We start from the raw sequence: 24,359 nt of genomic DNA, 5'->3' as shown, positions 1-24,359 counted from the left end.
GCATGTGCCATCCAACGGTCAGTTCTGTTTGAAGCAAATTGGGAAGTGGAAAAGTTTAGTAAGTGGGTGCCCATGAGCTGAGTGAAAATCAAACCCTTGTCATTTTGAACTGTTGTCCTTTCTTACTCTACACACAAAAATGAACCCGTTCTCTTTGATTGTGATGTGTGACAAAAAGTGGATTATATATATACAACCACCAGTGACCGCTTAGTGACTGGACTGTGAAGAAACAGCAAAACATATCCCAGAGCTAAATTGACACCCTCTGAGTCATGGTTTGGTGGTCTGCTGTAGATCTGATCCAGATTTCTGAATCCCACCCAGCATTATTGGTCAAGAATATTCGTCAGTGTATCAGTGAGATGCACTGAGAATGGCACCATGCAGCCTGTATTGTCCACAGAAAGGGCCGAGCCATCTCCATGACAATGCCTAGGAAGCTGCACCTTGCACAGCCAACACTTCAGAAGACAAATGAATTGAGCTATGAAGAAAAGCCTCTCTACCATATTCACCTGACTTCTCTCTAGCCAACTACTGCTCAATCATCTCTTTAACTGTTTGCAAGATAAATACTTTTGTAGTTGAGAGGATGCAGGAAGTACTTCTAACAGTCCTTCAAATCTTGAAGTACAGATTCAAATTTTTTAAAATTACATTTTCTTTTGTGAGTTGTGTGTATGGGAGTAACTTGTGTGGTCCTACCTACTCAATTTTATAATAAAATATCAGGAACCTTCATTATATCTAGAACCAATTTGACCTTAACGAGCTATAAATACAGAATAAGCACAAGAAGTTCTGCCAAACCTGTAGGTAGATGATTTGCCTTTGAACACTGATGAGCCCAGACCTGTGATGTGTGCTATTTTACATTTATTACTTTATTTGTTTATGTCTACTTGAGTTTCTCTATGACCGCAGAGATTGCCCATTGTAGCAACAGTCATCTCCTGGGAGTTAGTCTGTCCCTTCGGGGGAGTTATTTGGACCATGTTGTAGAACCAAACTGAAAAAAAGATAAAAAGAGATCACACTTTGGCTTAGCCACTTAGTAGTGTACGTCTCTTGCCCTTTGTCCCAGTTTTAAATTAAGTCCAAAGCCTGTCTCTTTATTCTAAAGAACTCGGGGTTATTTGATCTTTCTACCAGCTTCCTCAGCAGGGCTGCATTCATTCAATCTCTTCTCTTTGTTTCTCTCCTTTACTTGTCATTTTAATTAGTATGTTGGGACGGGTGACCAACCTGAGCCTGTAGGGCTGCTGGAGCTGGGGCTTTCCTCCTTAAAACCCGGTTCCACTGTGATTTAAAAGGGATTTGGACTATAACAATTTTAATTAATATATGAGCATTTATAATCCACTTTGGTATCATATACATAATATAAAATGATAAGTACATATGTGTAACACATAAACGTTGTATATTAGTTACTTTCCTGTTGCTTTAATAGACTGCCAAAAGCATCTTAAGAGAGAAAGGAAAAAGTGTTTACTTTGAGGTTACAGATAGTCATGGCAGGGCGTAGAGTAGCAGGGGCTGCTGATAGTGTCTTCAGTATCAGTAAGAGTAAGAAATCACCTAGATAATACCTCAGCTAAGGTCTGCTCTTGTATGTTATGTTACAAAGCTTACTTCTATGAAGGATCCATTACTATTGCCTTGATGAAGATGGGAATCACCTTTTGTATGACCAACAGAGATTTGCCATTTATAAAAGCCACTTTATAGTTGAGTTTGGCTCTCTGGAAAACAGGTTCATTACAAAAGGAACTGTGTAGCTCCCAAAGAGAAAATGTGTGCACTACGTCCAGTGTGTGCTTTGCAATCATTCCCAAGGTTCTGTTAGTGAATTTTATTGTGAGGCTGTAAAAAGGTAGAAATTCACGGAGTATGTTTAAGATTGGAGATAATCACCGCCACGGAATATAAGTTTTTATGAATTTTTAAAAATGCCGGCAGCTAGTCCCAGGCAGAGACAGCTGCGGGGCTCCAGAGTGGGCCATGTGGCTGCAGGCAGATACATGGTGGGCGGACAGGAGACAGAGACATGGATAGACACAACATGTTGAATATTTATTCAGGGGGTTATGGAGGGGAAAGGGAGAAGGGGAGGCAGAGAGAGCGAGAGGGGCAGAGAGAGAGAGAGAGAGAGAGAGAGAGAGAGAGAGAGAGAGACACGCCAGAGAGAAATCCAAGATGGCGATGAGAGGTCAGGGGTCGCCGGGAGTGGGCGTGGTTCCTCTTAAAGGGACCAGAGATCAAAACCATAACATAAGTGGCTTTATAAAACAAGAGAAGGAGACTAGAACACAAGGACAACTTCTGCTTCTTTCCTATAAAGCTTTGTGATGTCTGAAAGACTGCTAGCCAGAAGCTATGACCAGATGTAAACCCTGGAAGCTCAGAAGTGTGAACTAAACCACCATCCTCTGGAAATTTGTCCTAAGCTAAACTTTGGTCTTCATCAAGTTTCCCAGGCTCCAGTATCCTACTGTGTAACACAGAACTGAGTAATACTGGTGATACAGACATTAGACTAACAGCATGCATTTTTTGGTAGACAGTATTTGGCCAGGCCTCCTTCTTTGCTTAGAGTCCATAATTGAAGATAACATTTCTAATGTGACTACCCTGTACTAACTCTTAATTGGGTTGTGACTGAGCCCCAGAAAGTCTTGATTTTTAGACTACAGGGGTTCAATGCCCTCTTTATACTTATAAGACTTTTCTACATACTCGATAAATAGTAGTCTCAGAATTCAGAATTCCCTTTGTTCTTTCCACTTTTCTTGAATTGTCAGGGCCCATAGGCCTCAACATAGAAACTATTTTTCACTAACTTGACCCGTATGGAGATGCGAGAAATAATGACACAGTTCACACAGCCATATCGGAAGGGTATCTCAGGCTTTATCCATTCCTGAAGGTCTACCCGCATTTAACACCTTCTATCCCCCAGGTAAACCAAGGTGGATGCTCATTAATATTCTCTTTCTGGGAAATGTGGGGCTAGCGAAACACCTGCAACTTAAGTCACCAGCTTTGGAGAACACCTCTCCCCAGGCGATATACATTTTTAACAAAGGAGAAGGAGCCGTACATCCTGGCCTTTGTTAGGTGGCCATCTTGCTTGTTTGGCAGGATTACAGCTGCCTAGTGGCCAGTGAGCCTGCCTGTAAATATTTTGTATGAAATATGTGCCCACATTGAATATTACAGTCACTTTGCAAAATGAGTGGATAGTATCACCTTTTAGGCTGGGAACACAAAATTGGGTAAGGGTTCCTTCTCCTTCCCCTCTCCCCTTCTTCCCCCCCTTTGTTTAGGCACAGTCTCATGCTCCATATAGACCAGTCTCAAATTCTGAATTTCCCTGCCCAAACTCTTCAGTTCTGGACTTGCACTCCACACCCCAGCTAGTAGGTCAGTAGGTTTGTTTGTTTGATTGTTTTTAACACTCTCCTGGTGAGCTGTAGATTTCCAGCAACAAAAACCTGAAGTCTAACAGAAGAATAAAGAAAATAGTAGCCAGGACACACTAAAAATACATGATCATTAAGTTCTCTTGGGAAAACCTTGACATTTGGACTCTTGTCAGAGTGACTTTATTATCTTTTTCTGGTTTTGGTTTTCAAGACAGGGTTTTTCTGCTACTTTGGCTGTCCTGGAACTCACTCTGTAGACCAGGCTTGCCTTGAACTCACAGAGATCCCCCCTGCCTCTGCCTCCTGAGTGCTGGGATTAAGATGTGCGCTACCCCACCGCCGGAGACCTTTATTATCTTAATCATGGATTATGTTTATGAGAGATGAGATCTGGACCTTCACGTGCTCAGCAATTTTAATAAAAAGCTTTTCTTGAATAGATGAAGTCATCTATTACTCTCTCCATACCAGAGTATATAACTAACACTTTTTTTTCAGATTAAACTTCTAAACCACTGACACCATAAAAGGGCCTACCCTGAGATCACCAGAAGCTGTTTTTTGTAATACTAGGGACCAGACTCTGGGCTGTCCTAAACAAGTGCTTTGCCACTGAGCTATAGACTTAGCCCTCTTACTTGGTTTTTAAATTATGACCCATCAACAACTAACCCAGTATGAATTTTCTAGTGTTTCTGGTGTCTATTTAGGGCATAGTTTATCAGCACTAGTTTCTCCCTTTTTAGGAAGTAGAAGAGTAGCATGGATCAACAGACTTTCCCTGAAGAAAGCCAGAGAATAAACGTTTAGATTTGATGGGTCACATGTAGTCTCCTTTTTTGTGGAGATGTGGGGGTGAATAGGTGGGTATATTTTAAGCCATTGTTTAAGAATATAAAAAACCTGCATAGCTCGTAGACAGTAAGTATATTAATGGGCCATAGACTGAACTTAATTCTTGAATACTAGTTCACTGTACTAGCATTCTCTCCAGGAACAAAAGTGATAGGATGAAAAAATACAGACTTTATTAAAGTCAGCTTCAAATATCAGCAATAAGTGTCTCATACCTGAGTCTTAGAACCCAGTAGTTTTTGGTCCTTGAGGCTTGATGTCTCTCTGGGAAGGCCCACAACCCAGTAGTTGACTTAATTCACAAGCTGGGGTGCCTCAGAAGCCCCACTCTGGCCTCAGAATGTTCCTGGAGAGTCCCAGGTCTTTATTCAACAGTGGGAATACTGGTTCTGAAATCAGTGAGAGCAGCAGCAGCCGCCACAGGGTAAACCAACGCTAGGACAGGGAGGGCCGAGCTTGGAAAAGGCAAGTCAGGTGATCTTCCCTCTGCCATGGTCCTTCTTTATGTGGGCTGCTATAAGAAGGTGCTGCTCACACTGGGGTGGGTCTTTCCACATCATTTAAGGCAATCAGGACAGTTCTTCAATTGAGGCTCCAACACAGAGGATGCTGGTTTGTGACAAGTTGATTTTAAAATCACCCATTCCACATTATAACATGAGTGGAAATACAGGAGAGATAAAGTCATAGGATATATGAGGGATGCTTTCTTGCTGAGTGTTTTCTTCAGTGAGCACCAAAGATTGTACAGTATGACTGACCTTGGAATTTAAACTAGACTGCAGAGAACCCTCACTGGTTAAGAGTATTTACTGTTCTTTTAGAGGACCTGAATTCAGTTTCCGGAACCTACATCAGGCAGCTTACATCTGCCTGTAACTCCACTTCCAGGGGATCTGATGCCTTTTTCTGGGCTGCTGGCACCTGTCCTCATGTGGCATATATGCACATATACATGTAACTAAAAATAAAATAGAACTTAAAAAAAGAACCTTGAAACCAAGTCAGTGAAGCTTCATTAGTTGCGTGGACTCTGACTTTCTCAGAAGAAATGGGTAGTGGTTATTGGCCCATGTGTCATGAGGCTTTTGATCTCTTTTTTTTTAATATTTATTTATTTATTTATTATGTATACAATATTCTGTCTGTGTGTATGTCTGCAGGCCAGAAGAGGGCACCAGACCTCATTACAGATGGTTGTGAGCCACCATGTGGTTGCTGGGAATTGAACTCAGGACCTTTGGAAGAGCAGGCAATGCTCTTAACCACTGAGCCATCTCTCCAGCCCCCGGCTTTTGATCTCTTGATTCCCTGGCAGCAATACCAAAACTTTCAGATCTCATGTATGAGTAGCTGGAAATTCTTAACGGTGATTAATAATGTTCAGAGGAGGAAGCTGCTAAATTTTCATTTTAAATTGGAAAAGGTCTGCTCCCAGGAAAGAGACTTGGGTATTAAGGACTTGGTTCAGCCTTTTAATACCAACCTGATATGGGATGATGGCAACCTTCTGCCTGATGGTCAGTGAATCTTTGTGATTATCTCTTAGTATGTGTACTGGGTGTATACCTTCTCAGCTTGCCGTATGTCTTTGAGCCTAGATAGGAAAGTGACTGTGAGGGTTTCCTATTCCTGTGTTCAGACAGCATCGTCTGATGGTCCTGCCAGAATAGATGCCAGAATATGGTTCTGCTCCAGGACTTGCTTAAAACATAAAGGGGACTTGTGGAAAATCTCAGAGCAGAGGTGTCCTGAGGAACTACTCACTCTCCCCATGGGAGATCTATTGCATCAAAGAAGATAATTGGGAAAATACATGGAGCCTTCAGCGTGCTAAAGATAGAATGTGTGCAGGTCAGGCGCGGTGGTTTATAACCTGTAATTTCCATAATTAAGAGACTGGGACAGGAGGATTGCTTCAGAGATGGAGGCTAGTGTGCGCTCCATAGTGAGTTTAGGACGGTATGTCTCCACAAATAATAAACAGAAATGTCGGGATTGGGGTTTACAGGATAGCCGGGGTGCAGAGACAGAAATATAGTCTGTTTACAACCCTGAGATCTGAGTCTATCCCCTTTCGCTTGTCTGTGCAGTCTTCCTGCTAGCTTCTACTTCCAGAAGGAACAGCCTGAAGCTGCTGGATTGAGTCTTCACAAATGTGCAATTATCAGAAGATCTTTTCCCCTTTAGACAAAGTTGTAGAAAAGAAGCTGCAACTACAGATACTGACTTGATTAGAACTTCAGTGATGTGAAGAGGTTGGAATATTGCAAGTTCAAAGCCAAAGTTATCTTAGGCTACCTTTAGTCCTCTGCCCCCAGCCATTTATTGCCCACCTCTGTATGTAACTTCACTGACCCCTGGCTTCTCCAAACCTAAGAATGTCTTTAGACAGAATCAGGTGTCTATAGATTTCCCAACTTTGTGGTAACTACCTCCCTGATGTTTCCATCAATGTATTTTAAAAGTGTCTTGATTTATGGTTTAATTTGTTCTGTCCTATTAAACTTAATGGAACTAGTTTGGAATTGGATTGACACTCAGAGTAACATGAATCTGTGTTCCTAGGATACAGTCACTCATGTTTGGTTCCAGAATAAACTGTCTCTTGCCCTCTTTGAGGTGAGAGTTGTGTTTTTACCTCCGTGTCCCTTTTGTTTACAAAAAGTCAGATTTTATTTAAATATAGAATCCATAAGCAATGTCCATGCCTGTCACACTATTTGTCCCCGGAGGGTTAAAGTTTAGGACATTGCAAAATATATTGTACAATACTTAATCAGTTAATACCCTGCATATAAATGTGCCTAGTAGACTCATCCTGGTCCTAGTGTGTTTATGTCTTTACTTATTTTGGACTTTGAAAAATCATTTAGACTTAGTGAGTATTAAATTACAGTCATCCTTAATATCTTTCTTATATTATGAAGCCTGTGGAGCTTTTACTATGAAGTATGTTGTAAAATCCACTATTATAAAACAATTTCCCCATGGTGAATACCGTCATAATTGAATAATTGAGATTTGTTAGAAATGTTGTAAAGAAAAAAATAATGTAAGTTATTTTTTATTTTATTTTATTTTTTTTGGAGACAGCGTTTCTCTGTGTTGCTTTGGAGCCTGCACTGGAACTCACTTTGTAGACCAGGCTGGCCTCGAACTCACAGAGATCCGCCTGGCTCGGCCTCCTGAGTGCTGGCATTAAAGGCGTGCGCCACCACCACCCAGCTGTAAATTTTAATAATAACTCAAAGATTAAAGCATTAAGTGACCTTAACTGGCTTTGAAAGGGTTGATGCAAGCAGTCCCTCACTATACTCTCTCTCCCTGCATTTCCTGTTAAGGTGTGACTTGATACTTAAATAAAAGTCATCAAAGTGAAACCGTGTTTAACTTTTTCTCTTTCTTGACCTTCTTCAGGGTCCTCAGTAATATCCAGGAAAGTAATGGGTATCAGAGTCCCCAATGCTGAGCCATTCCCCATTTAGATGATACTTCTGAGAAGTTTTTGTTTGCGTCTTTGTCAGAGTCGATTTATACTTGGCCTGTTGTAGCACTCAAATTGTGTTATAGCAGAGTAGTTATACAATATAGTAGATACTTGAAACTCTGTAATTGGTGGAACCCTGATGTATCCCCAGTTTTTGATATATATGATACTTAGAAATAGGTGCTAAGAGAGTATCTCTTGAAGGTACTTAGATGTGACCTAAGTTATGAGAGTATGATTATAATGTGCTTTGTTTTTAAAGTTACAACGTTTTTTGCATTAGTGATGTATTTTTACTTTTCTGATACTTTGACACATAAACTGGCTTTATTACATAATTAGAAGGAAACTTGTCTCTAGAAATCCAAAGCGCGATATCTGAGTTTATCAAGCACACATAACTAGAGTCCCAGACAAGGCTTTGCATTCTGGTGTTAACACCTCCATGAGTAATTGCCTTGACCTACATATCTAAGATGAATTTCCTGTCTGACGTTGGTGTTAAACACATGGTTTGTTTGTGTGTAGTACTTTAAAATGCATGCAAACATAGAGCTACCTGTATATTAAAATGATTTTGTTTTTACAGGAAGGACGATAAAGACTACGCTTTAAAACAAATAGAAGGAACTGGAATCTCTATGTCGGCATGCAGAGAGATAGCAGTAAGTGAAGTTTTCGTTATTACCATATCAGTTGACTTATGAATGTCAGCCGTGCAGATCTCTGTTGTATTTACCATAATATGAGTTGAAAGCTGTTAAATATTTTTCTAGACAAGTATTTACAGAAAAAAAATTAAGAAGAAGTAAAGGTGGCATGTATACATTTTTTTATTTGGGGTAAAATTAATTTTGGTTGTTTGTGAACACCCTACTCCAATAAATATCACTAATTAAACTTACTGTTGTTACTTAGTTTTGGTCAATGACAGTTGTTACATCAAGCTAACAGTTTTCTGTGGCTAGGGTGGGATTGATGTCTTCATGAGCACCTGTTAAAATTGAGATTCTGTTGTTTTATTATCACCATGTCCATTTTTCTTTTGGAAGCACAAGCTTTCATGTGGTAATTAGAATCTCCTTACTTCAAAGGAAGTGTTCTTATATAAATATGGTCAATAATTTGCATATATTTAAACTAAACATTGCATCCTTGAGATTGACTTGAGGTTTTTCTTCTATAAAACTCTGGCTCTGGGCTATTATAGAGATGGCTCTGTAGATAAAGGTTCTTACTCCCAAGCTATATGACTTAAGTTCAGTTCCCAAACCTGAGTGGTAGAATTAGAGGACCAGCTCTCACTAATTTTCCTCTGACCTTCAAACACACACGCTCAGTGATGCAAACACACATACAATGACAATAAATTTTTAAAAAAATTGTGATTCCAAATGCATGTTTCCTGACTCTGTAATCAGACCTTCATATCATGAGTCACAGTGTCTGCCTGTGTTATTGTTTTAGTTTTCCTGTCCTAAATGTGGCTTCTGTAATCTAGGAATACTCGTTTAAATAGTCACACTCATTTTACAGATTCATGTTAATGTATCTTCAAAACCGGCCATTTGTTAACAGAACATTTTAAAGTAGGAAAAATTAAGATACACAAATTTGGGTCTCTGTTTCTGAGTATTTTTACACTGCTGGGAAAAGAGACTCATAAATCTTAACAGTACAAATAAGTGAGCCTGGTGTTATGATAGAAATATATGGGGAAAGGAAAGAATGCTTGTTGAGTAGAGAGTTGGCAATGGATCTATCTTCATGGTTTCTTCAACAATAGGACTTAACCATTTCTCTTGTAGCAGGTTTTCTTTTGGGACTGCCAACCAGTTCCCAAATAAAGACATGGAAACTTATTATGAGTTATGAATGCTCAGCCTTAGTTTAGGCTTGTCCCACTTGTTGCAAGCTGGACCACGTTGGGCTGTCATACATGAGGTGCCACCTTTTTGGCATGACTTTTGCCAGGCTCCTAGCCATGTGGGTTCGGTTCATATGGTCCAAGGTAGGGGCGTGGGGCTTAGAAAAGTTAGGTAGGAAGAACAGAGATAAAGAAACACAGACACTTAGGATAGTATTGGGAGGCCAACTCTGTGAATACTGAATGCTGAATTCCTTTTCTGAGTTTTGAGTACACCCACGTTTATTTTTCTATACATTTTTATACCCCAATACAAAAGGGGAAAGAAGGCAAAATACTGCTTTAACATAATACAGAGAACAACCAGCTCAGTTACTTGTCCCAGTGCTTCACATCAAGTTATTAATTATTGAGAAAAACATTCTGTTGTTTAAGAAGTGAACCCACCGTAGACCAAGTATCCCGAAGGCAGCTAGTCCTAGGTCAAATTTTCTATATCAAAAGAAGGGGCAGAAGTATTCTTTGGTTAGGGTGGAGAGGATACACCTTAACGTCCAAAATACCAAGTAACCACACCCTAGATCAGGGTGTGTAGTCAGAGTTGTGTCAACAACTTTGAGCAAGCCAAAACTCTGACCTTCAGACAAGGTGGAATAGGCTTACATTTTGAGCCTTCACACCCATTAGCTCTTACAATTTATTTTGACAAGTTTCTCTTCATCTGCGTTTTGCCTTGGGCCTTTTTTATCTTTCTTTCATTCTGTACGGCCCACTCTGTGTGTCTGATTGGCTGGCCCCTTTCTCCCTTGTTCTCTTTTTTTTTTCTCTCTCTCTGTCTGTCTCTCTCTCTTTCTCTCTCTCTTTCTCTCTGTCCACTTAACCCTCTACTGTCTAGCCTTTGGCTGTTCAGCTTTTTACTTAGACCAGTCAGGCGCCTTAGACAGGCAAAGCTACACAGTAAGTGTAAAATTTAATGTGAAGCTTCTCTGGATATGTTGTTATTGTTGATTGCTATTTTTTTGTGTGTTGAGAGAGAAAGACTTTTTTTGTTTTGTTTTGTTTTTGTTTTTTGAGACAGGGTTTCTCTGTAGCTTTTGGAGCCTGTCCTGGAACTAGCTCTTATAGACCAGGCTGGTCTGGAACTCACAGAGATCCGCCTGCCTCTGCCTCCTAAGTGCTGGGATTAAAGGCGTGCGCCACCACCGCCCGGCTGAGAAAGACTGTTTTAGAGGTACATACTCAAATACTTATTGGCGAAATAGTATAATATCTGGAATTTAATTCAAAATAAGTCAAGAGGTGGAGAGAAGAATGAACTTGAATGTGGATAAAATGACTCTGAGTGGCAGGCTTAATAAAAGGTAAGGAAGGAAAAGAATTTCATCTTTGTTTTACTGCCTTCTGCCTTCTATTAAATCCTTTAGTTCCTCCCTGACTCCCCCCTTTTAGCAACTTGCTCACATTCAGTCTGGTTCTTTTTTTGTTGTTGTTGTGTTTTGTTTGTTTGGGGTTTTCTGTGGTTTGTTTTTGTCATTGTTATTGTTGTTTTGCTTTGTTTTTTCAAAACAGAGTCTCTCGCCAGGCGGTGGTGGGTGGCGCACGCCTTTAATCTCAGCATTCGGGAGGCAGAAGCAGGCGAATCTCTGTGAGTTCGAGGCCAGCCTGGTCTACAAGAGATAGTTCCAGGGCAGGAACCAAAAAGCTACGGAGAAACCCTGTCTCGAAAAATAAAAATAAAAAAAAAAAAAAACAAAAAACAGAGTTTCTCTGTGTAGTGCTGGTTATTTTGAAACTTACTCTGTAGACTATGCTGGCCTCGAACTCACAGACATCTGCCTGCCTCTGCCTTCTAAGTGCTGGAAAGACATGCACCACCATCTCCCGGCTCAGTTTGGTTCTTTAATAATATTTATTACAAATAAAAACCTTAGGATTTCTGTTGCTCACTTTGAACTATTGTCACCCCTTTAGGGGCTAGCCTGTGATACATATCATCAGCATGGCCTAGGAGAGAATTTTGAGAGATTCTTCCAAAGCTCTCATTTTTTTGTGAGCTGTTTGCTACATTCATTTCCAGAATTCCTGTGGGCTGGAATCCCTTTAACTTAGTGTACAGCAGGTATCAGTTGCCTACCACCAGTATATGCGAGAGTATCTGATAGATGGGGTGGGTCCATATTTAGACGGCTTTCACAATGCACTTGCACATCAACCTCAGCATTTCTGTTTTTTTTTTTTAATCAGTTTTTAAGAGTTTGGTTGAAGAAAGATTTTCAAATTAATTTTTTTTTTAAAAAATAATTTGGCATAATTAAGGTTCAGTTTAACTATTAACATGATTAAGGTATACATTTAAAACCTGGTTATGCTTTTAGAAATTGTTAGAATACAGTGTCAAGGTTGTGGAGATGGTTTAGCTGGCAAAGTACTTACCTTGCAATCACAAAGACCTTTATTTACTTTTTAGCATCCAAGTAGAAATGCCTGCCATGGTCATAGCAGGGCATGCTTTGTAATCCCAGTGCCCAGGAAATAAAGGCGGGAGGCACCCTGGGCTTGTTGGCTGTCCAGTGTACTGTAATTGGAGAGCTCCAAGCAGTGGAAGACTGTGTCTCAAAGGAGGTGGGCAGCATGTCTGAGGAAGACACCAGAGGTTGTCCTCTGGGTTGTATACACGCATCCATGCACACACACACACACACATACACACACACACACACACACACACACACACACACACAATTTTTTAAGAAAGAAAAAACCACTGTCATTTTGAAAATATTACAAATTTTCTTACCTAGTTTCTTCCGCTTCACTCTGAGAGACATATATTGGCATTGTATGTTTCTAAATATTATTATTTTTTTATCCTTTACTAGTTTAAATTAAGTATAACTGCAGTAAATTAGGTTTATAGTGAATGATATATTCAAAGCAGGCAAATATTCAGAAAACTTAAAAATTTTTAGTCCCTGGGATCCACCTGTCTCCACTGACCAGCTCTGGGAATACAGGCATGTACTGCCATGTCTGACTTAATAAATACATTATTGATGATGATGTTTTTAACTTGGGATGACTTTATCAGAATGTAAATCTGTTGTAAGCTGAGGAATGTCTCTCTATATAATGGTATGCTTTCACCTATAAAAGAGGAAGGGACAACTGCTACACGCTACAACAAGGATAAACCTTGAAGATAATACTGAGTGAATGAGCCAGACAAAAAGGATAAGGTGTGAAGCTGGTGGGTAAAGTGCTTTCAAGGTACCGAGTTTAATCCCTAGGATCTACCAAAAAAAAGTAGGTGTGGTGGTACATGCCAGTGCTTGTAATCCCAGTGCAGAGGAGGTGGGGATGAACTGGCCAAACCCAGGCCAGTGAGAGATCCTATCTCAAAAATAAATAGATGGATGCATGGATAAATGGATGACTAAATAAATGGGTTGGGGAGATGGCTCATTGGTTAAGCACTTGCTGTTCTAGAGGATAAAACTTTGGTCACTAGCATCCACATCAGGTGGCTCACAACCGTTTATTATAACTTCAACTTTTGGGGATCTGGCTCCCGATTTTCATCTGCGTGGGCCCTGCACATGTAGCAGACACACAGATACACATAAAAATCAATCAATCACATGGATGGCACGTCAAAAGTGATACCCAAAGTTGTCCTTCCTCCTGCCAGCTCCTCAGTACCAATAGTACAGGTACACCTGTCAACACAAATAAGAAAGACAAGGTGTTATGAGAACCTACCAACACTAGGTGTTTGCCATAGAAACCCTTAGGGACAGGTACTAGAGTTTACCTAGAACTGGGTCGTTGACAGATACAGCATTTCTGCTTGGAATGTCGAAAACATTTTATAGTAGTGATGGTTCAACAGCATTGAATAATGCCACCAATCTGTGGACTTAAACATGGCTAAAATTGTAATTTTGATAAAAAGTTAAAATTACCAGTCAAGCAACAAATGACAGATTTACTGTTACCCCTTTTCAGTATCTTTTTCCCTGCAGGTTTTCTGTCACATCACACTATGTGGGTGTTGACTGAATGCTTAATATCAGTAAGCATTGGCTTTGTGTTGCCTTTAAATTGCAACTGGGATGGGGGATGGGTGAGGTCTGAGATGGAGCTCTGCTTTGTTGCTTAGTCTGGCTGTGGACTCCTGGGCTTCAGGTGGTCTTTCTGCTTCAGAATTTATCTTTGTAGACCTTCGTTCAGTTCATAGCAGCAGGTAGAAATGCCTGCCATGGCGGTAGCAGAGAATGCTCATAATCCTTGAATAGATATATGTGCTACCACACCTAATTTGGTGTGAATCTTTTTTTTAAAGGTATTAAAGGTTTGTGTTAAATTTTGAATGAATCTCCTTTCTTTTGTAGTTACTTCGAGAGCTTAAGCACCCAAACGTCATCTCTCTTCAGAAGGTGTTTCTGTCTCATGCTGATCGGAAAGTATGGCTTCTCTTTGACTATGCTGAACATGACCTCTGGGTAAGGTGGACTGCTGGTAGCCAGGACTGTTGTGTTCAGTCAGCTTCCACTGCACTAGAAATCTCCTCACTGGAAGCTTTTGCTTTGTTCAGTGGGTCGAGTTGCCTTACTAAGAAAGGAAATAGAAGGGTTTCAGATGTGGGGTGGGTATTTGCATATGTTTAATGAGACATCTTAGAGGCTGAACTCACATCTAAACTTGAAATTCACTCGTGTTTCAGTTTTATATTTGCCTTATACATATAGCCTGAAGGGAATTTCATACAGTGTTTATAACAATTTTGAAAGTGAAACAGTGTTTCATGGTGTGGAATCATGTTAGCTCTCACAAAGTTCTGGATGTTGAAGCATTTTGAGTCTTCAGACTAGGGAGACTTTTCTTTTTGATCGTGGTGTGTTGGCCTTTCTAACAGACAGTAAAGTAAGAGGAGTGTGACTGAACATTGCAGAGCATTGTTTTCTAATTACAGAGTTGATTTTAAAAGGTGAGCTTGTTTACTGTAAGGTTTTGAAAGAACTTATTTTCTTTTATTCTGTAATGTGAAGGACTTTAAAATGAAGCAGTACTTGTTGGGTAAGCATGCTATAAAAGGATAAACGGGTCTGGTTACTGTCCCTGCCCCTGTACTGTGACACTGGGAAGGTCTCCTAATAGTCCTGAAGCTGTTACAAGCTGTATAAGCTAAGTGTGGAAAACTTACTAATCATTTTTTAGTTATCCACAGCAGATGTTAATTTAATGTATTCCATTTTCATTGGCAATAATATGCTGTATTGTTTAAATGGGCATGCTTTTGTTTAGGTGAAAAAATCATTGCTGATGAGAGCCACACTACAAAACAAGATTTGTGCAGAAGTGGGTTGCAGCATCTCTTGTGGGTTTGTTTCTTAAGTTTGTGTGGCCTATGGCATTTTTACATATTTAGACCCAAATTGTGTATTGCAGATTTCTCAAATGGGTGATTACAGTTTACCGGTTTAGTCAAACCCATAAAAGACTCATACTATATTGATAAGAATGTAAATGTATCTTACCTTAAATAGACAAAATAAAAACATTTCCCTATCACCCATGTTCATGCAACCAACCTTAATTAAAGTTAGTGAGTCACACACATAGTATAGGACATGAAAGCAGAGGGGATGTCTAAGGATATATACGGTAGTTATATATTGTTATTTAGTGTGATGTAACAAGTATTTTATATATGTTATACTGCATACAATTTATATATAAGCAATTCATAATTGCCTTTTTCATTTTACTAATACTTATAAAGGCAAATGAATATTTCAATAAAAACAGGATAGTTCACTTCCCTAAAACTTTACTCTTCCCCCTACTTTAATTGGAATATAATATGTGGATTGACTGACATAAGGTAGCAAAAGTTATAATTAAGAGTTGTTTTGAAATCATTTAGGCATTGGTGAGATTTATAGCCTGTTTACTGTGTATTTGATTTTTTAGCCTTGGAATATGAAGAATATGAGGCAAGAGATTCCCATGCTATAGGATTTCATTTATTTATTGTTTTTAAAATGTTAGTTTTTTTTTTTTAAATCACTGTGGTATTTGGCATGTGACCTGAAGAAATACACTTTCAATTCTCTTACCTCTGCGACTTGGTTTTTGTTCTGGGAAACTTGAAGCTTTTAAGTTCTTTAATGTACTCTACTTAAACCTATTTTTATTACATTTGGACAGTCAGCGGATTTTCTTCTTACTGGTACAAACTCGATAGCACATTTTAAGATAGGTGATACATATTCTAAATTATTAAGTAATGCCTGAGGTAAAAAACTGAGAAGAAACTTAAGGTAGCCTGGTGCTGTTATTTAAATATAGACAGGCATGTACCAACGAGTGAGTTTCTGTTCTCACTGCAAATGGCTCTGCTACATTTCCCCCTTTGGGAATACAGCTCTTTGGCTCACAGCTTACTAGTTATTCCTTCTGTCTGTTATTCTGTATAACATCAAGTAGAAGACCAGATGTTAGCCTGCAGTGTTAAGCTCACACTTCTACTCTTTTTTTCTTTAACCACAAGAATCAGCTTAATGATGAAGAACCCCTGTGCAGGATGTGCAGTGGTTAGCACACAGAGCTGACTTGAAAGTGTCCTGAAATTTACAGGTGTGCTATAGAAAACAGAGAAGCTCATCGCGAGCTTGAAACACTGGAGAGGAAGAAACCTTTTCATGTACATTTATTTGCGAAGTGTTTTAATTGATGAAAAGTTGTACTTTATATTCTCTCTAATTGTCTAGTCACGTGGACAGAGAAAGCTTTGCAGGGTGGCAGGCTTTTTCCTCATCTGGATCCTTTATGTTTCTAAGTATATTTAGCTTTAACTGGCTGTGTACTTGTTACCATTGTTTTAGTTTCTATATGTTGGGTGTTTTACTGAAATCCCCATTTCATATCGTGTGAGTGTCAGAAATTGTGCTGTTCCATCTGTCAGAATTTTGTCTTTCCCTTTTTTATTGAATCTTTACAGAATAAAAATGGTTTTGTTCATGAAAATTCCTGCTAGATAAACAGGCCCATAGTGCCCCCAGTATAATCATCTTTAGTTATATTTTAAAGAGTAGAGCACCCTAGTTCCTGACATCTTCGTTTCCTGAGATGCCATCACTAGCTTTAAAAATGGAGCTGACCGTTTTTGTTGTCAGTGTCTTGGGTGATCTCGGCATTGCCTTTTCTTACTTGTAAAGCTTCTTGTGGTATTTTCTTTCTTTCAGCATATAATTAAGTTTCACAGAGCTTCAAAAGCCAACAAGAAGCCAGTTCAGTTACCTCGGGGAATGGTGAAGTCACTGTTGTACCAGATCCTAGATGGGATTCATTATCTTCATGCCAACTGGGTGTTACACAGGGATTTGGTGAGTCACAGTTGGGTTCAACTAGGAAATATGTTTATAGTGGGTACTTTCCCCATTGTCTGTAGAAAATCTTGCCATAGGTAAGTAGGCGGGCAGCTCTTGGGGCTTGGTGGTGTGTGAACATGCAGTAGTCTTGTCCTTGTGCTGTTGATAGGACATACTTACAGGAGGTGGTCATCAGCTATGTCCTCTATTGCTTTCTTCACTGTTAGCTTAGACAGTGCTGCTTACTGGACTTAGTTCTGGCCCTTTCCACTAGACTAGCTGGTTAGTGAATCTGAGCCCTGAGAAGCCCAGACACCCACTGTCTCCACCATTTGTAGAGTGACAGCCACACTTGGCTGTTGAATGAGTGCCGGGAGTCCAGGGCCTCCCGCATGTGCAGCATGGACTTTACCTATTGAGCTGTTTCCCTAGCCCTTGTTTGCTTAAAAAAAAAAAAAAACAAAAAACTAAAGTATTATTGTTCATTAATTCATTAAGTCTCCATAGATTTAAATTACTTGGATTGCTTTCTTGTTATGTAAGTAAATGTGGGGTTTTGTTTTTTAGTTCTTTTCTTTGTAAAGGTGTTAACTTAAGTCAGCTTTAGAGCAGCGCTCTTGTTTTAATGCACAGTGCAGGAATTTTGTCTCTCACCACATGTGTACATAAGAACAAATTCACAGACTGAAATGGAGCCACAGGGCCACTGTGCTGTGGTTCTTTCAGTCTCTAGTCTTGCATGAGTGATTCCAGTGAGCTGCTTTCCTGGAGCCTGAGGTAGTCCTGTCAAGAGCCTTGAGCATGAGTCATTTTGTCCTGGCCTTCACACCACAGTGCTTTCAGGACCAGTAGCAAAGAAGTTTGCTTGAGTCCTTTTCTTTATGCAAACTCCCTTCCTAATGGAATTGAAATACTGTATGTAGACACAGTGGGTTTATAGGACAAAAATAGATAAATATTTCAGTTTTTTATGACGTTAAAGATAAATCTCAATAACAGAAACATTTCTGTTTTTTCTGTCTGCTTTGTACTACCAGCTTTCTTCGTGACTTGTAAAAGAATGAAAATTCCATTGGAAGGACATTTTTCTCATAAAACCAATTAAGCTAGAATAGCTCTACATTTTGTTTAGTTTTGTTTGTTCTTTTTAGTAATTCACATAAAATATTTACTCTCAGACTCTGTTTAGAAGCTATGCAGCTTTTAGCGTCATATTCTCAAGTATTAATGCAGATGAAACACTTATCAGAACAAATACTGTAATAGTCCATTATAGTTTCTGTGCCTTTGAAATATTGTTGATAAATGGTCACAGTGATGCATGAAACACGTGTATGTAATTTCTGATGTTATGACTTTGACCAGTTAGTTGGTGGAATGTTCTGCCTTGTCACAAGAAACTGCATGGTAAGGTGGATAACTGATGCACATACCCTGAAAATACCCTTTTGATAATCAAGGATTTACTGAACTTTCTGTGTAATTAAATCAGGTTTATCATTAATACAAATACTGGTTTGAGCATACCTGTGATCCCAGCACGCAAGAGGCAGAGAGAGGCAGGAGGATCACAGTTTTGAGTCCATCCTGGCTACATTTGCTCTCAAAAATAAACGTGGAAACATTCTTTTGTTGAGATGATAGAGACAAATATTGAGCTTTTACCACTAATACTCCTGTTTGGTAAGTGAAGATTTATATTGTCATCATTAATGATCACACAGCAGAGGCTAATGGTTCAGGCTTGTTTTTGTTAGGGAATGTAGTCATTCATGTAGAGCCCTGTGTGGGCTCAGGGCAAGAAAAGGACATTTGCATGGATGTGCTTTGTTAGTTTCTTGTCATAGTGCTGGGAATTGAAGGAAAACGGTCTGATAGGAAGGAAGTACAGATAGTAATTTATGGATCTAAATGAAACCTTTTCATATTACAACATTAAGTTCCCCAGTCACTTTGAAGGAGAGAGAAATTAAAGCAAAGGTACATGTCTTACACTTTGCCTCTCCCTGTGCTGGTGGCTCCTTCTCATCCTTTCCCTGCTTCTAGGCAGTGAGAATGTTTGTAGCAGTTACAATTCTGTCTCTGCTGCTCCTGTTCGTGTTAGGCTTTTCCAGAGCAGCAGAACACACAGGGTGTGGGCATAGAGACATATAGAAAGCAGTTTATTTTGGGAAATTGGTTTGTGCATTTTAGAGGCCTAGTTATTCTGAATCTGCAGGATAGACTGCAAGGTGGAGATCCAGGAAGATGTAGAATTAAGTTGGACATGCAAGCCCCTGCTGGTGCATCCTTTGTTGCTCGCAGTCAGTCTTTCTATGAGATCCGTTGTTTGATTAGATACCTTCTCACAGGAAGGAGGGCATTGACTTTGCAGCACTGTAATAAAATACTTGACATCATTAACTTACAAAAAGAAAAGATGTATTTTAGATCTCTCAGTTCATAGTAGACGGACCTTATTGCTTTGGGCCTTTGGTTGGTTAGGTGACGATGATGGGGAATAAGAGATGGAATAAAACGTTTGCCAGGAAGTAGAAGAGGAAGCGATGAGGCTAGGCTCCCATGCCCATGAAGAGTGAGTTTCTAGTGAGCCATGACAAGGGTTCCACCACCAGGCCTACCCTTCTGAAAGGTCTGCTACCTCCCAGAATTGGTTTCAGGTCTGTAGTTCACAGAGATATCTAGATTAATGTTTGACTCAAACACCTGGGCACTGTGGCCCAGCCAAGCTGAAGTGTTAATCTTTCTATACAAACAAATCCCTAGAGGTTCCAGCTCAAGTAGTTGGGATAAGTTACTTCCATGTTTCTCTCCTATTATCTGGTTATCCATAGAAGGCGTTCCACATGACTTTTGACTGTGAAGAGGAGTTCATGGGAACTTTTCATGCAGATATCAGTAAGGATGTTTAGCCCTTTTGTTCTTCTGGTGGGAATGTAAAATGATGTAACCGCTGTCGAAAAGAGCGGCAGTTCCTCCCACAGTTAAATGTGGAGTCACCACAACACAGCAATTCCTCCACTTCTGGATATGTGCCCAGAAGAACTCAAGGAAAGGTCTCAGAAAGTTGTCTGTGAATACCTTTTTAAAACCATGTGCGTGTACGTGTCTGTCTGCCTTGCCTGTCTGTCTGTCTCAGTAGGCGCTCATGTTGACCAGAGTTCAGCCTGTGTGTATATCTGTTTACGTGTCCAGGCACTCATGGAGGACAGAGTTCAGCCTCTCTGTGTGTGTGTGTTTATGTGTACAGGTGCTCATGGAGGCCAGAACTCAACCTCAGCTCTGCCTCAGCCAGCCTCCACTTTGTTACTTGAAACAGGGTTTCATTAGCTTGGGTTGGTTGGTTAGCCCAGGGTCTGTCTCTACCTCGTCAGAGCTGGAATTAATAACACATATCACCACACTAAGCTTTTCATGTGGGTTCTGACAGATATTCCCTCAGCCCTATGAATTCTTATCCTTAGAACCATTTATCCACAATAGCAAAAAGGTGGAAGCAGCATGAATATCCATTGATAGATGAGCACATAAAAAAGTGTAGCATGTACATACAGTGGAATATTACTCAGCCTTAGAGGGGAAGGGAATTCTGATATATATATAATACTGATGAGGCTTGAGGACCTTTATTACAGATGAGATTATCAGAAGTGTATTAAACATTGTTCTTTAAACAGCTTTTTGGAAGAAAGAGACTTTGTAATTGTTAGTTATAGTCATTTTTGGGAATTTATTTGGTACTCCATAGATTTATTTTATGAATTTCTAGTTTGTTTAATTAGGTAGCAAGTGAAACATGAGTTCTTCTATACAATTTAGAAAAGGGTAAAACAGACATGCTAATAGTGAAGGCAAACTTAATATGAGGTTTGCATTGGTTATAGTTTATGAATATTGTGCTTATGCCAACAGGATTTTGCTTAAATGACTAGCTAGGTAGACAGTTTCCTTCTCTAAGTATCTGTGATCAATTGTGAAGAACACTTTGATATCTAGATCAGTATTTTCCATGAACTTAACATTGATAATATTGAAAATGCATAGTGAGCTGCATTCTGTCCTTTGTAATGTTTTCCTAGAGTTAGAGCTGCAAACTGTGGGTGTGTAAGTGTACATGGACCTTTACAGGAGAGGTGGCTGCTCGACAGCTTAGAGGCCACTGTCCTAACACAGTGTTAGAATCTTCTGTCGAAAATGCTTATTTTAAATGATGTCTTAAAGATTTTCTTGAAGTAGACTTGAAGATGATGTTGAATGACTTTTGAAGCTGATGAAATATAGAGGATTGTTTGAATTAGGCATGTTTTCTCCATATTCCATATGACCTATGGGAATACATTGTTATATTTTAAGTTAGGTGATTGCTCCTATTTTTTGAACAAAGTAGATGGCAGTAATGTTTCCAAAAACAGGACCAGTATGTGTGTGTTTCTTAGGCTTCTTGTTACTAGACAGGATAATTTTCCAGGACTCAGCTTACCTGATATAAACTGTGTGTTACCTGCTGAGATACATGGTGGGCTTCCAGGCTTTTTTCTTTTGACTTTTAGGCTTCTCACATTACAAAAGAGAAATACCGTATTTATAGACAAAACACCATAAAATAGTTTTTCTGAATAGGATTTAAAATTTTTCTGAAGCCGGGCGGTGGTGGCGCACGCCTTTAATCCCAGCACTCGGGAGGCAGAGGCAGGCGGATCTCTGTGAGTTCGAGACCAGCCTGGTCTACAAGAGCTAGTTCCAGGACAGGCTCCAAAACCACAGAGAAACCCTGTCTCGAAAAACCAAAAAAAAAAAAAAAAATATATATATATATATAAAAAATAATAAAATTTTTCTGTATTATCCTGTTGAAAAGCATATAAAAACGGTCTTAATTGTGCTACTTAAAAAGCATAAAAAGTAGACCACCCAATCTAACTTTTTAGCAATTGTTAGACCTTAGATTTTTGTTATAGTCCAGATTTCTAAAGAAAACCTGATTTCCAAAGATACGTTGTAGTTTTTTAAAGTTTTCTCAGGCCAGGGTAAAGTGCCTGTCTTAAGGCATGAGGATCAGAGCTCCATCCCCCAGCACTCAAATACAGAAGCCAGGACTGTGATGCATACCTGTAATCTCAGCCCTAGGGAAGTGGAGATGGGTGGGTCACTAGGTTTCTAGCCTACTTAGTGAGTTCTGGCCAATGAGAGATCCTGTCTTTAAAAACAAGGAGAACAGCACCCAAACCTTGTTATTATTTCTGAATCTATTTTAAAGTTCAGAGCCACAGAAATCTTTGATGTCTTTTCCAGTTTGTCCATGGGAAATAATCAAATAGAGGGCAAAGGTGAGTGAGTGTTCCCATAGAAGCAAGCTTGTGAAGCTAGCCATATTGCAAAATTGCTGATTTCCCCTAAACTCGTGTAAATTTTTGTAAATGTTGTTTGAGTCAACACACAAGGGTTTTTTTTTTTTTTTTTGAGTTAATAACTGAAAGTATGTTGGGTACAATTAGATGCAAAATCAGCAGCACTTAGTGGACTACTGAAAGTACTGAAAGGATGCGTATTGCTGTCTGGCCTCCCCCCAGTGCATGTACTGGGCTTTGTTTTCCCTCTGCACAGTGATCATGCTGCTCCTGCATCAGCTCTGGTTTTAACTCATGTGTAACTGAATGGGCTTTTATGTGTCAGTGTGTGTGTGTGTGTGGGGGGGGGATGACGACAGGACATGCGTGTGTGTGCTCTGCCTATTTTAAGTTCTAAGCTCATAGTTTTTAATTTTCAGTCTTTCTAAATTATAGATAAGCTTGTAATTTCAATCAATACCATTTAGCATGCATATTTAACAAAAATAAGGGATATGGAAAACAGACTAGTTTGTCTTGACTCTGCCTAAATATCTCTTCATAGAAGCAGATAATTTGAAATAAAAAACCATTTATTTGCTTGTCTGTTTATTGTACTCCCCAGCTTCCTGTTGAAAGGTATCATCTGTATAAGCACCCAAGTCTCTTGCCTGCTTGGTTAATTCTTGGTGAAACCTTTTGAGATATGCATGTTATCTCTTTACATAGCCCCAGTGAGCTTGGTTTTCTCTCTTCAACATAGATATGGTTACAGGACTGTTACCTGCTAGGTGAGGATTGCAGTTTACAGCATTTTGAACTTTGATCTTTGTGAAATCAAATGCTAAAGAGAGGGGAAAACTGAGACTGAAGAAATCGGTAAAAACTGGGGAGAGACGATATAAAAAAGAAATTAAGGAAAATAGAAGGATGCATTAGAAAATAATTGATTTTTCTGTCATCAGAGGGAAAAAAATAAGCCCCAAAATTAAGCCCTGGTTGTGTTGAGCTTGAGGTTTGTTTGAATCTTGGTTCCACCTTTGTAGCCATGGGAAGGATTAGCCACTAATGGCTTGTTGTTGGCGTTCATGTGCTGTGGTGCTGAGTCAAAGCCATAACTTTATACTTGGTAGGCACATGTCCCACCATTGACCTCCACTCCCCACCCAAATGAGCTGGATTCTTCTTATCCAGAAGAGAAGAGGCATGTGTACACACACGTGTGCAGACACTGTAGTAAAGATTCATAGGAAGCATTAGGAAAGGTTCATGATGTTCAGGATGTGTTTCACTTCCATTATCACATTGCCCTGGAGATGTATGCACAAGAATGGTAATGTCTGCAGTGCAGGTATCTGCTGTGGGAGATGCTGGTTAGGGTTTGGGAGGTTAGGCACAGGGTAGAAAACAGAAAAACCGTCCAGTTGTAAAAGAGAATTGTTAATGCTTTTAAGGGAAAGGTACTGTAACTTCAGACAGTATCGCATCTTTAGTCTTTGTCAGTGCCCACTGGGCAGTGATGCTCATTCTGTTCTATTACCATGATGTGAGAATATCTTAAGTCGCATCGGACATCTGGTTTCCATGGAGTGTGCGCCCCTCACAGTGTCACCCAGCAATGTTCTGCATCTTCTTTCAAGGTGACCGGGGCACACCATGAAAAATATTTATCACAGATTTTGGTTCCATCTAGGACTGCTTGGAGGCAGGTCCTGGCTTTGGAAACTAAACTCCTTTTAGATTCTTCTACTGACAACAGAAAGGGAAAAATCTAGTTTTATAGGAAACCAGGTTATTATCTTAGTATGGCATTGAGTAATGAAGTAATTACCTATCCAATCTTTTGGAGGCTTCCTCAGTTCTGACTAAACAATAACATCAAGTGTTTGACAAGGCTAGTCAAACAACACAACTGCACACTCTCGCTCTTTCTTCCTCTCTCCCTACACACACACACACACACACACACACACACACACACACACACACACGGAGGGAGGGAGGGAGAGAGGGAGA

At 39.6% G+C, this 24,359-nt stretch overlaps 1 protein-coding gene across 7 annotated transcripts in view; it reads left to right on the top strand.

The window, feature by feature from the left end:
- The window catches only part of Cdk8 (cyclin dependent kinase 8), a 65,626-nt gene that overhangs the window by 20,719 nt on the left and 20,548 nt on the right, over window positions 1–24,359 (top strand). For 6 of the 7 annotated variants that reach the window (XM_041678212.1, XM_041678211.1, XM_041678209.1 and 3 more), the window contains exons 2-4: window positions 8,366–8,441; window positions 14,035–14,145; window positions 16,891–17,031. In XM_041678212.1, coding sequence (XP_041534146.1) covers window positions 8,366–8,441; window positions 14,035–14,145; window positions 16,891–17,031 — 328 coding nt within the window. Of the gene's footprint in view, window positions 1–8,365; window positions 8,442–14,034; window positions 14,146–16,336; window positions 16,350–16,890; window positions 17,032–24,359 lie in introns of those variants that run through there. The other variant, XM_041678214.1, reaches the window with a different exon arrangement.

The sequence above is a fragment of the Microtus oregoni genome, unplaced genomic scaffold, assembly GCF_018167655.1.
Source record: "Microtus oregoni isolate MIOR12 unplaced genomic scaffold, Mior012 000029F_ref0000214, whole genome shotgun sequence".
Classification (NCBI taxonomy): Eukaryota; Metazoa; Chordata; class Mammalia; order Rodentia; family Cricetidae; genus Microtus; species Microtus oregoni.
The sequence above is the reverse complement of the archived record's forward strand: the minus strand, read 5'-3'. Positions and strand labels throughout refer to the sequence as shown.